The 17,787-nt window shown below is 40.6% G+C and overlaps 1 protein-coding gene across 1 annotated transcript in view; it reads right to left on the reverse strand.

Annotated features, from left to right (window-relative positions):
* Nucleotides 1-9,724: 9,724 nt before the first annotated feature.
* dhx35 (DEAH-box helicase 35) overlaps nt 9,725-17,787 on the reverse strand; it is a 52,658-nt gene continuing 44,595 nt past the window's right edge. Inside the window, exons 18-22 of the mRNA XM_052031349.1 lie at nt 17,045-17,174; nt 14,808-14,889; nt 12,016-12,087; nt 11,786-11,897; nt 9,725-10,550 (exon numbers count right to left, since the gene is read on the reverse strand). Of these exons, the coding sequence (XP_051887309.1) occupies nt 10,512-10,550; nt 11,786-11,897; nt 12,016-12,087; nt 14,808-14,889; nt 17,045-17,174 (435 nt within the window). The 3' untranslated portion in view covers nt 9,725-10,511. The remainder of the gene's footprint in view (nt 10,551-11,785; nt 11,898-12,015; nt 12,088-14,807; nt 14,890-17,044; nt 17,175-17,787) is intronic.

Consider the following 17,787-nt stretch of genomic DNA (forward strand, 5'->3'; position numbering starts at 1 on the left):
TGGAAACGTTCAGCAGGTCAGGCAGCATCTGTGGAAGCAGAGACAAAGTTAATGTGTCGGGTGGATGACTCCCTGTTCTGCCCACAGATGCTGCCTGACCTGCTGAGTAGTTCCAGCATTTTCTGTTTTTATTGCAGATTTCCAGCATCTGCAGATTTTTGGCTTAAAGTACTGACACGGGTGGACATTCTGCCCATCAATTCTGTATGAACTCATAGTGCAACCCCATTGCCGCACTAACAACCCCTGCAACCTCTTCTGCTCACGTTTCTAGCAACTCTGCCCTCCCAAAAAAAAATCTGCAACTCGCCCATTAGAGGTACCACACATTAGAAGCACCACACATTAGAAGCAATCAGTGACCAAATAACCTACCGACCTGCATGTCTTTGGGATGTGGGAGGAAACCGGAGCACCCGGGGGAAACCCACAGGGTCACAGGAAAGAACATGGCATTTCCAGATTGACAGCACTGGAGGTCGGGATTGAACCGGGTCACTAGAGCTGTGAGGCAGTGGCTCTACCATCTGCTCCATGCCCTGAAGCACCACCCCGGCACCTCCCTCCATCTGACCCGCTGAGTTTTTCCAGCAATCTTTAAAAAATTATAATATTTAAATTCCAGTTCAGTTACACAAATCTCATGTCAGTGATGCTGATACAACTCTGGAATCCACCACCCCCTCCCCCCTCCACTTTTAAGTCATTACTTAAACCAATAAAACATTATTGGTTGCTTAAATATCTTTCTGTGTGGTTTTGTATTGTCTAGTATCGCTTCTCTCACATGAATGTTTACTATGTTGAAACAGTTTTGTCAGTGCAGATTGTGTTCTGTTTTAGAATTTTTTCCCCAGCATGACGTAACCTTGTGGGGAAAAGAGATACACCACGCGATAAATTTAAATGCAAATGGTGCCAGAGTTTCCAGCAACAAACAAGAAGCTGGAGGAATGCAGCGGGTCAGGCAGCATCAAAGGGGGGAAATGGACAGTCGACGTTTCGGGTCGAAACATCTTGGGTCTCAACCCAAAACATCGACTGTCCGTTTCCCTCCACAGATGCTGCCTGACCTGTGGAGTTCCTCCAGCTTTGTGTTTGTTGCTCCAAATTCCAGCATCTGCAGTCTCTTGTGTGTGTGTCTCCAGAATTTCCAGAGCTAGGCTACCATGGTTTGAGACTACCTGGAGCTCAGAGTAAGGGGTAAGGATCATACATCATGTCTCTTTGTAGTGAATCATAGCTTATTAAAAGCATATTTCATTTCTGGTCCATAACAGAAAATGTAATTAAAAATCATTTCTAGTCACAAGCTTACAAGATTTTAGTTTAATAAAACTTTCTTTGTGCAGCTGACATAATATCTCTTAATTTACATTGTGGTGTCAATATCGGTAAAGAACAGCTTCCCACTTCAGTGGAGATGGTTACAAGATGTAATTGTAAATTGGCAATTTTCAAGTCAACAAATATGCTAAATTGTTAACTGTGTATATAAAAAAATTATGAAATGGCATAGAACAAAGTTAATAGCATAAGTGTATGGATAAATTCTCTGCTCTGTTTGATAACATGCTCAATTGTTTGAACTGTCCATCATTTCTGTCGATGGTGTTGCTAAACTAGGTTACCTCACCCAAAGAGCAATATGTGAGAGTAGGCAATGAGTTTTGGCAGGGTATCCAACTGTAAAGGGTTGGGACAACATAGATATGCGTGTCAGTGCCCTCACCAAATATTCATTCATGCATTTTCCAGCAGGATTCACTGGATGGAAACCATGAGTAGTGATCTTGGCTACTGCTTCCTGACCAGAATGTGGTACATTCAGCTGGGACCTTGCACAGACTAAGAATCATGCATGCTGTTCACCTGTCCTTACTCCAGTTCTCAGCAGCTTATGTTGACTCCTAGATAAGCAGCTTCTCAATTTTAAAATTACCATCCATGCTTTCCAGTTCTGTGACAGCCTTGTCCCACTCGAACTCTGTAATCTCCTCCGGCCCTAGAAGCCTCCGACATCACTGTGTTTCTCAAATTCGAGACTCTGGACCATCCACTACTCCACCATTGCCTCGAGTGGTGAAAACCCTAAATTCTGAGGCTCCCTCCAAAAACTCCCTTTCCTCTTTTAAACCTCCTTAAAATCCACTTTATTGACTAAGCATTTGGTCATCTGCTCTTATATCTCTTTAGGTGCTTAAAAACTTTCCTCTTGCTGTATAAATATGTTCTTCCCATTTCAAGATGTCTTTTAAATGCTTGTCTCAATTTCTAACAATGCTTGAAATTCTCCCTCACATCTCCAGAACTCCAATTTCTTCTCCTCCTGCGGTTCACTTACTAACCATAGGTGTCACTGTGGAAACAATTATTTACAATCAATGCAAAGTGCCAACCATATTATTCCCTGATCCAAATCAGAACATGAATGAAAAAAAATCTCATGATGTCACAGCAATCTCTTGTCATGGTTACCTGATCCGAATTCTACGGCTTTGTGAACGTTTACATATTGTTCCTGGCAGAGTTCTAACTTGCATTCCAATTCTATGACAGCACTCAGTGTTCCTCAATTGTTATAAAAAGAACATTTAATTTCCATTAGTTGGAAACATGTGCCTGCTGTCTGCATAGTACTGTGGTTAAAAGAAGGTGAGCTGTATCTTTTGTTTGTATTTTCTTTACTGCAGGGTCGTGAACACACTGATGACAACCAAGGGTCAATTTGTAACTTTCTTATTCGCTCTGGGTTTAAGACCTATACGCAAGAGACTCGAGGAAAAGAAAGGAGATTGGAAGGCTGCGATTTTAGTGCAGTACTTGGCGAGTGCTGCCCTGTTAGAGATGCTCTCTTTTGGACTTTACCCTGGAGTCACAATTATTCCGCACCTTCAGCCCAACGTGTCCACGCCGACCAAGTTGCCTACCTGAGCTAGTCCCATTTGCCTGCATGTGGCCCACATTCCTCTCAACCTTTCCTATCCATGTTACCTGTCCAAATGCCTTTTAAATGCCGTAATTGTACCTGCCTCTACCTCTTTCTCCGGCAGCTTGTCCATACAACCCTCTTTGTGAAAAAGTTGCCTTTCGGGTCCCTTTTGGATCTTGCCCCCCTCACTTTAAACCTATGCCGTCTAGTTTTGGACTCCCCTACCCTGGGGAAAAGACTGTTATCATCCACCTTATCAATGCCCCTCATGATTTTAAAAACCTCTATAGGGTCACCCTCATTCTCCTACACTCCAAGGAATAAAGACCTAGCCTGGCCAACCTCTCCCTATAACTCAGGCCCTCTCATCCTGGCAACATCCTCGTAAATCTTCTCTGCATGCTTTCTAGTTTAACCACTTCCTTTCTATAACAGGGTGACTGAAACTGTACACAGTCCTCCAAGTACGGCCTCACCAACGACTTATACAACCACAACATTATGTCCCAACTCCTATACTCAACTTCAACGATGAAGGGGGAAAGACTTCGGCTATTCACCTTATCTATGTTCTTCATGATCTTATAAACCTGTTTCAGGTCACCCATCAGCCTCCTACACCCTAGGGAAAAAGTTTCCAGCCTATCCAACCTCACCTCATTACCCAAGCCCTCCACTTGTAAATCTGTTTTGAACCCTCTCCAGTTTAATGACATCTTTCCTATAGCAGGGCGACCAGAACTGTACGCTGTACTCCAAATGTGGCCTTACCAACGTCTTGTACAGCTGTTACATGATGTCCTAACTCATGTACTCAATATTTTGACCGATGAAGGCAGGCGTTCACCACCCTGTCTACCTTTGTCACCACCTTCAGGGAACTATGTGCCTGCACCCCTAGGACTCTATCTCAGCTGGTCATGAAAAGATCCCAATGCAGTAGTTCAAAATAGAGCATCTGAGTTATTCCCAGTGTCTTGGCTAATATTATTGCTCCAATCAACTTCAAAAAAAAAGCAAGTTAAATGATTATTTTCTCACTGCTGTTGGTGGGTGCTTATTGGACACAAAATGGCTGCTGTGTTCCTGTGTTACAAGAGTGAGCCCACATCAAAAGGATTGTATTCGCCTTAGAATACACTGGGATGCTTGGAGGCCAAGAGAAATGCAATTCTATTTCCTCTTTTCACAGAGTTAATGGGCTGCCAAGACACTACCTTTATTATATGCTGAGTTGGAATCCAATTTTTTCAAGTTAATTGGAGTTGGTTCAATAATACAAACGATGCTAAGATAATACTACCAAAAACGACAAGCAGGCAAAATAACTACAACAAAATGGGTATTGTTTTCTCTGGAGCTATAACAATGATTTGTAGTGAACACAGTAAAATGTCCCAAGGCAATTCACAGGAATGTCATTAGACAAAAATGCAAACCAAGCCTAAAAGGACCAAATATTTCATATAAAATGTAGGTTTTAGGCAGCATCTTAGAGATAATGATATAGGAGGCAGCATTTTGGCCCCTTACGTCCAGGTCAGCTCCAAGGGGAGCAATCCCATTAGTCCCATTCTGTCTCTCACTTACTGCACCCCAGCAATTTATTCTTTCTCTAACAAGCCCATCAAACATTTAATTCTTTTTGCCATTAATCTAAAGGTAATTTACAGTAGCCAAGTAACCTCGCAAACAGCATGTCTTTGGGATGTGAAAGGAAACTAGAAAATTTTGGGAAACCCAGTCGGTCACAAGGAGAATGTGCACACAGACAGCTCTGGAGGTTAGGATCGAACCTGGGTAGCAGCAGCATTAACTGCTGTGCCGCTGTGCTGCCCATTATCGTAACCGTGAAACACTGGGTTGTACAATAACACCAACCTAGTTAATTAATATCCTTCATAGAAGGGAATCTGTTGCCCTTAGCAGGTCTAGTGTGTGTGAGTTTACACCTACAGCCCTCAGAGGTATATGGACAATCAATGACAGCATGACCAATGATATCCACATCCTGTGAACAACTAAAAAAAAGTCAAACTATGCAAGAAATTGGACGTCAGAATTGGAATTTTAAATTTGTATAAAATTATATAGCTGACGTAATAACTACAATTTCCACATTTTCTGTGTAACAAATAGAGTGAACAGAAGCTAAATGAAGACCAATTTTCTAAATTTATCACATAAAGTATTGAACAAACCTATTCTTCAGTTGATTAAACTTCAAAGGGAAGCACTTTTTATATATTTTCAACTGAAAATCAAACCTAGGGACTTAATCCAAAAACATAACTATGAAATTAATTTTGCAAAGTTCCTGCAGGCCATTTTTTCTTTATAATATTGGGTTATTATAAAGTGATGTAACACTTAAAATCAAGTTGGTTGTCATATTTATGTTAAGTATTAACTGTCTTGAATCTGGTATAGTGATTGCCAATATGGAACTTTCTGATGGTGCTGCAGATTAGATCTGTTTATGTAGGTTTTGTTATGATGGAGAAGAAAGGCCATTTAATCTATCGTGTTTGTACTAGATCTCCAGGTAATCATCAGTCTCATTCCCCTACTTACATCACATGCCCATCAATTCCATACCAGTTCTCCTATTACATACTGACATTAGGGGCAATTTACAGTAACCAATTAACCTACCAACCAGCACATCTCTGGGAGGAAACTGGTGCATGTGGGTCAAACTTATTAATAGGACACTAAGTGCTGTGTCCACTGCCCTAAAGTTAATAGTAAATCTTTGTAGTACTGCGTTATGCCTGTTGTAATAACCTGCTGTGTCAGTTTCTTTGAATTGGCTGAATTTGTGTAGATGCACAAGCAGCAACATCACATCTAAAAATCTTGGATATAATAAAAAGATCAGAACAGTTTTTTATATTATCATGGGAAGGGGAACACAGGGACCGTTTCATATTGGGAAATTAGTTACTCCTAATTAGAATATGAGAGAGAGCCAGAGAGAGCGAGATAAAGATAGATTGAGACAGAGAGATAGAGAGACAGAGAGACAGAGAGACAGATAGACGGATAGATAGATAGATAGATAGATAGATAGATAGATAGAGAGAGAGAGAGAGAGAGAGAGAGAGAGAGAGAGAGAGAGAGAGAGAGAGAGAGAGAGAGAGAGATAGATAGAGAGAGAGAGAGTGAGAGATGTTGTATCTTACATAAACACCAATAACTATCTGGAATCACACAGATGTCTTTTTATCACAAATTATACAATGGCAACTTTTACCATTTTTTTTCCAAGTCTTTCTCAGTTAAAAAAAAACTTCCTGTGCTATAGAAAGAAATGAGGTGGAGGGAGTAACCATGGAGAGATCAGTTAAGGAAGTCAATATGACAGCAGTCATTATAAAGTGAATTTGAAAATCAGTGGATACAAAATGAAACAGCTATCTTTTTTACATTGAGGCATCTTATTAACATTTATATAATGTAAACATCTTATTTATATTAATTGACCCATCAATAAAATGAAAATCCTGGATTCAATAAAACCAGCAAAAATGCAGTTAAAATGCTGTTTGTATAAATTTGAGTAAAACCCACTGAAAACTTGATTTCAGGTAAGTGATATTGTAGGATTGTATTTGTTAAAGCAAAGGTGATTTGCATCCTTCTGTAAATGTCCCCATGTTATAACTCACCAGGTTCAGTAAGTGCACTGCAAAGGTTGGTTCGTTTACACACAGGGAGCTTGCAATTATAACTGAGTTGGTAGATGATCTCAAGGCAGTGAATATTGCTTTGAGTTCAGAAAATATTTGATTATTTCCTTCAATGGAAATGTATAAAATGGAAGTTCACAGTGGAAAGGGTTCAATCAAGGGAACAAGAGTGAAATTTTCTCTTGATTATTTTTTCTCAATTCATTCATGGCATAAGAGCATCAACAGCACATCCTGAGCTGAGTGCCTCACCGGGCCACTTCAGAGACAGTAAGGACTCACTCAGATTGTTGTGGGTGTGGAGTTACATCTGGATCCCACTGGGTAAAGGCAGCAGGTTTCCTTCTTTAGTGACCAGTTTGTTTTGACAAGACCCACACCTCGAGGTTCAACAACAGCTTCTTCCCCACTGACATCAAGTTCTTGAACCGACCTGAAAAGCCCTAACACTACCTCGGACTGTATTTCCCTCAACTTGCACTAATGCCGTTATGTTTGTTTTTATTTTGTCATGTAAATTATGTATAATTGATGTTAATTTACATTAATTTATAGTTGTCACATCTGTGATGTACGGTACTGCAAAAAAGCTCATTTTCATGGCATTTACACCCTGGGTACGTATGCCCATGACAATAAACTTGAAAACTTGAAAAATATCAAGGCTAACTGATATGAGCCTTTTATTCCACAATTTATTTAATTAATTTAACTTTTAAACTCCCCACCAGCAATGGTGGAGATTGAACTCATGTCAGAGGAACGTCAATCCCGTTGTACAATTAACAGTTGAAACACTTGAGGACATTGCATCATACCGATTTAAATCCATACTTCTTTATCTCTATGTCCCCAAGTCCATTTTAAATTTTTTAATGCACATTTAGGAAATTAAAAAGAACTGCCTTTAAACAGAAGCCACTAGAATAGAAATTGGCCTTTTAACTCTTCAAGACTGTTCTGTCATTCAATAATATTGTGGCTTAATTCTGTCTGTCCACCTTGGTTCTACTACCCCACTTAACAACTACCGTCCAGTTCAGTTTTGACATCTTTATTTGCTGTCCCGATCACAAAAGCCTTTTAAAGGAAACTTTTCCATATTTCCATTAACTTCTGCGTGACAAAATGCTTCCTGACATCAGCTCCGAACGATATAGGTTTAGTTTTGTTTGAAAAACAAAAAACTGCAGATACCAGAAATGAAGACAGAAATTGTTGGATTTACTCAGCAGGTCAGGAAGCATCTGTGGTGAGAGAAGTTATGTTAATGTTTCAGCTCAATCACTTTTCATCAAAACTACCCCTTGCTTTATTCCCTTGCACTGAACTCACCCCAAGTTGTTTCTATCCTTTACCCTAAAAACTTTTTTAAACTTTTAAATACCTTAAGTTTAGATGATTAAGGTGTTATTTAGTTGAGTAAACACAAGTGTTTGCAACTGGTTATGCGGTCCAGTTAATCTGTTTAGCCCTGCCATCATTCTGGCAAATTTACACTGTAGCTGATGGTACACTAAGTCTTCCGCTCTTTCTCACTTAAAGCTGATAACATAAGAACATACCAGCAATGACTGGTAACTTGGTTCAAACATTGACTGGTGTACTCCAGCTTCAACAGGAGACACACCCTTGATCTTCTGCTAAAAGGAAGACAAATAAATACAACCTGGCCTTGAACAGAGTCAAGCGACAGGATGAACAGACTGAATGTCACTTTGAGTTATCTGTCTCTTCCAGTTCGATGCCTCGCTTCTCTTTTCATGAGATGGCTATGCCAATTTTTTAAAATCATCATCCTAATTTCCTTATTTACTGTTGTGATGAAGACCTCATTTCTTTACTTCAAATGCTGACTGATACCAAACTCACTGCCACCCTTAAATACTTGCAGAATTAATTACTTCCTTTCTGGAGTACTGCAGGTTCCTTTAGTGGTTTTCCCAAGGCAACCTCTTCCAAAGCTCTCTCCCTCTGCATTAGATGTAAAATTAGCCACAGTGCAGACCATCTGCTTTAGATTTTAATTTAGTTTGATACCAGAATAGCTATTTATAACGGTGGCAAATTTTCTTCCCCAACGTATGAGGTGGAAGGAAAAGGAAGTGAACAGAAAACACTTTAATAAGGTCAGTCATGGCAGAAGATTGCAGAAGCCAACACGAAGTTTTACTGGGTGATCAAGGGGCAATCCTGGAGGCTTCTTGTGGTCAGAAATCATACTCTGAGTTCCTTTATCATGTGACAGTTAATTCTCACTGATAACATGATTAACAAATGATAGTTAATCCTCACTGATACTCATTTATCAGATCTTGATATTCCATATGTGATTCAACCACCAATAAGTTTAAACTTTTGAAGGCCAGTGAATCCACACATCTTAAGATAGGAAATATGAAATGTGATTCAAATGGGGGCAGATAGTGTGTGTATGTGTGTGTGCGCTTGTCACCCTTGCTGTGAGTATTTATTTATAGCACATCTGACATACTGAGAAGTTCTGGGCACCCCATTTTAGGAAACATATTTGGGAGGGAGCACTGTGTAAATTTACCAGAAGTACCTGATCTACAAGCTTTAAATTACGAGGGGAAAATAAAATGATCCAAATGAGTGTTTTATTCCCTGGAATTTATAGAGTTAAGAGCTGATTTAACTGAAGTTTTCAGGAAAACATAGCGCAAAACTGTTCCCACTGATTAAGCAGTCTAAGTCTATAAGTAATTATCTAAAACTAGTGGCATGCTTGTCAGGAACAATTAGAACACATTTCTTTGTGGAGAAGTTTAGAATCCTCATTCATTAACACCAATTGGCACTAGGTTTTAGTTAACCTGAGATATTAAGGAATAAGAGGAAAAGGTTCGGCCACAGGCCAGGCACAACCTCCCTGAGTGGCAGAAACAGGTTTGAGGTGCTGAATGATAGTCTCCTGTTTCCATCTTCTGTTTAGTAACTTAGCCAAAAATGAAATTTTTTTTCAAGAGGAGAAATGGGCTTGGACTCTGGTGTTATGTTGGTCATGGTGACAGAAAACAACCTGAAGGAAATGCAAATCCCACACCAGAGCTTAACACGATGGATTTATTTGCTGTATTAAAAAAATGACAAGGAACATGTACAGCCAGGAATGCTTATAATACACAAAGACTAAGGTACAAGCACATCCACTCAGCATTGTTGTTGAAAGCAATATTCTTCACAGAAGAAGATGAAGGTTACGCAATGAACAAGAAAATGTGCATTTATTGTGGCTATAAATACGCATGGACTGTTCTGGAAGCCCTGACTTACTTATTTCCTAAGAGATACTATTTGTGAAAGATGCTTTACATCATAACCTACAATGTTCCTATACCCACAGCCTGGACACAGAATGAGTGGGCTACTTGACTATGTACATCATATGTAGTTAGATAGGTTTGTCTAAAGCTATTTATCCTATTAATGAGACAAGTTTGCATCATGGAGGCATAACTGACTAAGTTTAAATCCATGCCCTCAATTAACTTATACATATCTTGCTTTGCTGATACTAGCAGATCTTGGTGTTCAGATTTAGAACTAATGCTCAAATGAAGCAGTGCTAAAACAGCCCTCTCCAAATTTTCAGGCTGATTAAAATCAAACTGGACTAACCAGCGAATAAAGCTTAGATAGAACTGAGTGCCTTGCCTTCAATAGCTGGACTACCAGGGCTCTGGCCCTGCAGTTTAGGCATTCCAGTGTGAACTTGGCTTCCTAAATTTACCCAATAAATAAACTGATGACATGAGCTGCATCAAAGTTCATTCACAGATGGGGGAAAAAGAATACAATCTGGCTTTGCGTGTAGCTGATTGGCTTGTCACTTGCAGGCGTGAGTGGAATTGCAGAACAAACCATCAGGTAACCCGAGATTTCTTTGACATCTGAGAAATGGACTGGAAGCAGACAAAACAAAAGAAACAATATTAGGTGCACAAAGATTTACTTTATGAAGAGTATCTTCTTTTGCTAGTTTTCACCACTTCTCTCTGCTGAAGGCAGTGGCTCCTTCCTTTTAGGGGAAGCACAAAACAAAAAATGCCACCGTTCCTTCCACAAACACCAAATAAAAGGGTTAATTGGCTCCTCGTTTCCCATATGTGGACTATTGTTGGGTGTGAACTGGATGCTGCACCTTCCTGCAATAGCAACAGCGAAGACACCTCCAAACTAATTTATTGACTGTGAAGCATTTTGGAACATGCTGAGGATGTGATTTGGCTCGACTTAAATATAAGCTTTTTTTTTTCCAATGGGAGTGGAAAAGCCAAACCCAGAGGATAAATTGGAAGATAGATTTTGTATTTTAGTAGAAAGGTCGGCTTCATTTGAAATGTTCCACTTTTGTGACACATTATTTCTATGTAAATGCGGCATATATGAGCCATCCCACACTGTCCCTAAAGGAATAGTTTGCTTGGCCACTTCAAAGGTCAGCCAAGAATTGATCATTTGGCATGGGTCAGACCAGGTAAATTGGCCGATTTCCTTTCCTGAAGGACAATAATGGACAAGAAAGGTTTTAATAACAATCTGGTAATATCATGGTCATCATTAATAATCCAAGCTTTTTAAGTCAAGATTTATTTACTTATTTCATTTAAATTCCCATTCAAATTTATGTTCCCAGATCATAAGACCATAGAAGCAGAATTAGGCCATTTGGCCCATCGAGTCATTCATAGCTGATTTTGTTTTCAACCCCATTCTCCCACCTTCTCCCCTTAACCCTTAATCCCCTTACCAATCAAGAGCCTACCAATCTCTCCCTTAAATACACCCAATGACTTGGCCTCCACAACCCTCTGAGGCAACAGATTCCACAGATTCACCACCCTCTGGCTGAAGAAATTCCTCGTCATCTCAGTTCTAAACAGACGTCCCTTTATTCTGAGGCTGTGCCCTCGGATCCTAGACTCTCCTACTAATGGAAACATCCTCTCCACGTCCACTGTATCCAGGCCTTTCAGTATTCCGTAGGTATTTATACTAGATGGGTAACTTAATCACACTGCTACTTTGACTGTAATAAGTTTTCAATCTGTTATCCAAGGTAACCATTATGTTTTACAGCCTATTGTCCAGTAATAGGATACACTTCTAAACAGAGTAGGTGACAGGAAATGCTTACGGTTTTCTGCTGATAGAAGTGTGGGGCTAACTCTAGCAACCACGAAGACTCGATTGCAGTCACATCCCTCATAAAGTACTTCGAAGTCTGGATGATCTCATTGTACACAACCCTGATGTCATGGAAGACAGATAGAATGCAACAGTAAGGGTTTAATAAATTAACAACTTTTATTTCATAAGATACTGAAACAAAAATGATGTACTTTTATTCACAGGAGTCAAACTCACCACTGTGGTTCCTTCTCACCATAGAGTACAGATGTTGGATGAATGTGGAGCTCATAATCATCTCGGATGGTCCTTTGAAAAAAATAGATTTTTAGTTAATTTTATTTTTACCAATATGTCTTTACAAACAGTGCAAGCTGGAGAAACATAGAAACTTATGAAATAGGAGCAGAAGCAGGCCATTTGGCCCTTCAGGCCTGCCCTGCCTTTGAACATAATCACAGCTGATTCTCTATTTTAATACCATATTTCCACTGTCTCACCATGCCCCTTGATGCCTTTAGTATCTAAAAATCTATCTCCTTAAATATATTCAGTAATTTGGCAACCACTGCCTTCAGTGATAGAGAATTCTATGGGTTCACTATCCTCTGAGTGAAGATCTGACCCCATATCTGAGAGTGTGACCCCTGTTCTGGACACCGCAAGCAGAAACATTCTCCCACATCCGGTTCTGTCTAGCCCTGTCAGAAGTTTATACAGTACATTTTAATGAGATCCTGTGACGTTCTTCTATATTGTACTAGATACACTCCTGCTCTTCTATACTGTACTAGATACACGCCTGCTCTTCTATACTGTACTAGATACACGCCTGCTCTTCTATATTGTACTAGATACACGCCTGCTCTTCTACACTGTACTAGATACACGCCTGCTCTTCTACACTGTACTAGATACATGCCTGCTCTTCTGTATTGTACTAGATACACTCCTGCTCTTCTATATTGTACTAGATACACACCTGCTCTTCTATATTGTACTAGATACACACCTGCTCTTCTATACTGTACTAGATACACGCCTGCTCTTCTATATTGTACTAGATACATGCCTGCTCTTCTACACTGTACTAGATACACGCCTGTTCTTCTGTATTGTACTAGATACACTCCTGCTCTTCTATATTGTACTAGATATACGCCTGCTCTTCTATACTGGATTAGATACACACCTGCTCTTCTATACTGTACTAGATACACGCCTGGTCTCACCTCATACAACAGACCTGCCATCCCAGGAATCAGTCTGGTGAACCTTTGCTGTATTCCCTCTTTAGCTAGTTTATCCATGTAAGGAGAGCAAACCTCCTGGTATGGTTTCCTCAGAGCTCTGCATAGTTGCAGCAAAACGTCCTTGCACCTGTACTCAACACCTCTTGGAATGAAAGCCCTTGCCTTCTTAATTGCTTACTGTACCTGCATGTTTGTTTTTTGTGACAAGGTCAGCCAGGCCTCTTTGTACTTCGATATTCCCCAATCTCCCCATTTAGACAATACCCTGCCTTTATGTTTTTCCAACCAAAGGAGACCTGGTGAGTAGAAGGAAGTTCAGGAATCAGCACCCAGTGAGTAAGATGCCAAACTGTCGGGATTTCCAAAGAGCCGACTACTGGATTATTGGAGTTTTACTGTATTTAGGTCTTTGTCTTGACAGCATTTGTTGGCAGGGTATTCAATTGCACTTTATTTGTCTGCCTGCACTGCGCTTTCTCCGTAACTGTAAAACTATGTTCTGTATTCTGTTATTGCTTTTCCTTTGATGTACAGATGTGTTGAAATGATCTGTATGAATGGCATGCAAAACAAAGTTTTTCACTGCACCTCGGTAAACCAATTTACAATTCAATTAGAGGGTATCAGGGTTAAAGAGCATTGTGTCCCTCACCAAACAGCCATACTAATGCAGCTCCTGACAAGTCACTGGACTGCGGCCAGGGACAGTAGTTAGAACACAAGGACATAAGAAATAGGAGCAGGAGGAGGCCATCTGGCCTGTTGGGCCTGCTCCGCCATTCAATAAGATCACGGCTGATCTGGCCATGGACTCAGATCCATCTACCTGCCTTTTCCCCATAACCCTCAATTTCTCTACTATGCAAAAATCTATCCAACTGTGTCTTAAAGATATTTAATGAGGTAGCCTCCACTGCTTCCCTGGACAGAGAATTCCACAGATTCGCTCCTCTCTGGGAAAAGCAGTTCCTCCTCATCTCCGTCTTAAATCTACTCCCCCGAATCTTGAGGCTATGAGTTTTAGTCTCACCTAACAACCTTCCTGCCTCTATCTTATCTATTCCTTTCATAATTTTATATGTTTCTATAAGATCCCCTCTCATTCTTCTGAATTCCAGAGAGTATAGTCCCAGGCGACTCAATCTCTCCTCATAGGCTAACCCCCTCATCTCTGGAATCAACCTGGTGAACCTCCTCTGCACTGTCTCCAAAGCCAGTATATTTTTTTCTCAAGGAAGGAGACCAGAACTGCACGCAGTAGCCCGAGTTGTGGCCTCATCAGTACCCTGTACAGTTGCAGCATAACCTCCCTGCTCTTAAATTCAATCCCTCTCGCAACAAAGGCCAACATTCTGTTTGCCTTCTTGATAATCTGTGGCACCTGCAGACCAACCATTTGTGATTCATGCACAGGCACTCCCAAGTCTCTCCTCACAACAGCATGCTGCAATCTAGTTCCAAGCCATTTCCCCCATGCTCACTGAGGGGTTGTGCTCAGGCCAAGAGTTGTAGTGGCCATGACTTTGTTTAGAGCTGAATAAAATATCATAGAATTGGTGTTTAACAACTTGTATGTTATTGTTAAAGACAGGAATAAGCAGAATATTTCACCAAGAGATGTAGAGTGGGGTCTCCTGAAGAGCCGTTGTGAGTACAGGTATATAGAATATTGGAGGGGAGTGCACATTATATTGGAATGATTTATAGTGACAAATGGTACATACATTAAAGAGGATTACAAGACAGAGACAGAAAAGAATTAAAAATTGTCATTACCTGTAGAATCCATTGTAATGAAACTTTGCTGCGTTTGCAAAGAAGCCTGAAACGATACATCGGAGGATGGGGTCTGGGTCACCTGGGGAAAAATCATTGCAGGTCATCTTTCCGTTCTGATGGTCACGGCACCAATCTCTTTATTCACACAGAACATTAACTCAGTTAAAGTATCAACTACAAGTTAGTGCTGGGTGGGGGGTGGGGGGGTGGTGTGGGGGAGAGAGGAGGGACCAGGGCGGGTGCTGGAACCTGGTGTTCTGGTGACTGGTGGAGCGAGTCCTGGTCTGGTGTAGGGTTGGGCATGGGTCTGGTGGGGCTGAGAAGAGTGGTCTGGGCTGGGTTAGAGACAGGTCCAAAGCAGTTATTATTATCACTTCCGCATTTCTTTTTGCAGTAACTCAGACTGCACTACAATCTTTGCACCATTCTGTTGTTTTTGCACTCGCCGTTGTGTTTACTGTTGTATTTATTATACTGTTGCAATTAAGTTTTTCATTGTACCTGTGCATACATGCACTTGTGCATAGGACAATAAATTCAACTTTGACAATAAACACGACTCTACTCTGTGAGCTTCATCCAAACAAGGTATTTCATTGAGCTCGTGTATATGATTATAACCTAATCTAATCTAATAACAACGCAGGAATATAGGAGCAGGAGTAGACCATTCGGCCCCTCACCCCTGCCCAACCATTCAATGTGATCACAGCTGATCTGCCCCAGGCCTCATCTTCTCTTCTGTGCCAATTCCCCAAAGCCTTCAGTTCCCTGATCTTTCAAAAAAATTATTTACTCCCTTTATAAATACCCCTCCACAACCCTCTGGGGAAGGGAATTCCAGAGATTCAGCACTCTCCGTGAGAAGCCGGCTAGGTTGGGTTCAGGAACACAATGGCTTGGGTTGTGTTAGGGATGGTGTGAGTACATCGGCTGGGGCTGGGTTTGGAGCAGGTTCACAGTGAGCTGCGTCTGGGGTAGCCTGGAGCTGCAGTGAGATGTGCCCCTGCTCTGAGAGTAGCTTGTCGTCATTAATGTAAGCACTGTCATATTACAGGATTACATTTTAAAATAACCCGAGGATCATCACAATGTAGTTCTTGTATCTGATATATTAAAATACATAGGGACAAGAACTATTTGCTGTAATACTGCAAGCGTTGGACGTTGCCATGTGACAAAAGATTATCATAATCATGTTATCTCATAATTCTAATTAAAGCAATAGTGAAGGATACAATAAATCCACAGCCTGAATGATGATAATCTCTGATTTGCTCCTCAGTTTGATGCTGTAATGTGCATTCACTATCTGCACCTGGAAGGTTAAGTCAGGGATCTATTGGAATTACAAGTGCTCTCAGAGGCCAGTATTGCAATGGACTGACTGCACCACAAACTGATAGAATGAGGCACTGCACCAATAATTCATGGCACACAGTAAGTTCCTGACGCAAGTCAGCTGTTAGGGCTGAGGGAGGGAAAGGAAGCAAACGCCAGCTGTGTCCCTTGAGAGTAAAAATATGCTAAGCTGGAGTTTTCTTACAACCCTCCCATCAGCTGGTCACTCAGTACTGCTGATAAGAGCAAAAAAAACCCATAAAAAGAATTTTCACTACTTAATCTGTGCCAAGGGCTGTGGGTTGCACAATTCCAAGACTGAATAAATGCATTCAGTAAAGACCCTTGCAGCAAGCGCTAGGTGAAACCTTTCTGAAAGAAACCACAATGTTTGCCCTAATTGCCAAATGTGCTGCTACAGCCAGCTGTTATCAACCTGTGTTTTCGCACAGTCAGCTAAAAGTATAACGAGCAAACTGGCTAAACTGTTTGCTAAACTGGCTAAATGCTGGAATAAAACCCAGAAGTGGTTTACTGATTTGAACACAAAGTCTGAATCCTATCAAGGCAGCTGGCGAATTTAAATTCAGTTAACACTAAATTAATCTAGAATATACAGTAATAATCACCATGAAATATTGGTTTGACATAACAAAAAACATCTGGTGAACCAACGTCTTTCAGAGTTGGAAATGTGCCCTCAGTTCCTCACAGATGTGACTCCAGACATACCAATGTGGTTGACTCTTAACTGAAATGGTGGTCAGTTCAAGGGCAATTAAGGATGAACAATAAATATTGGCCCGACCAGCAATGTCCAAAAAAGAACAAAAGGGACACCTTTAACCATGAAATTAATTTGTGTACATTTCAAATGCTCTGGCCATCCTTACCTTCGCTTGATTTCTTTGGCACTCTGAATTTGGACAGTAACTTTTTCAGTTGCTCCCGGACTGTTGTAGCTCTCACAAGTCCTCTGTAATTTAAGAAATGTTTCTGGCACCACTGCGAGTTTTTATTGTGCTACAACAGACAGAGAGATACTGACAGCGTTAACCTTTTAACTCATCACAGATACCCCCAAAAGGAAAGAATTTAAGAACATAGGAATGGATGAAGGTATATTACCTAAAATGATAAATATCAGTAACAACAACTTACATCTATATAGCAACTTAAATGTCATAAAACCCATTCCTAAATTTGACCATTCTTCACCTGTGCTTGAAAACCTATAACCCCTACACTCTCCACTTTGATGAATGGAGTTAAATGGTATTGCAACAAGCCACTAGAGACAATATATAAACCTGCTTTACTGCAGCCCCTTGATATAAGCAACCCTATATATTATGTCCTTAAAAATATATTTGCCCACCTTTTATATTCCTCATTTTTCTCCCCTCTTCTCCTTAAGGCTTTAGCTGAGATATGGTTCAGATACCCACAGCCTCACTGTCTTACATGCAGTGTACAAGGGAGTCGGTGATTTACGTGCAAACTATTTGACTCAGGTAAGCATCACCTCTGAACCAGATGCTTTCCTCACACAGCTGTGCACTTTTCAAGAAAGATTTTACTGACAATTAGCAAATGTTGGGGAACACTTTCCTTAAAAAAAGGCGTTGAGTACTTC

The sequence above is a fragment of the Pristis pectinata genome, chromosome 16 (genome assembly GCF_009764475.1).
Source record: "Pristis pectinata isolate sPriPec2 chromosome 16, sPriPec2.1.pri, whole genome shotgun sequence".
Classification (NCBI taxonomy): domain Eukaryota; kingdom Metazoa; phylum Chordata; class Chondrichthyes; order Rhinopristiformes; family Pristidae; genus Pristis; species Pristis pectinata.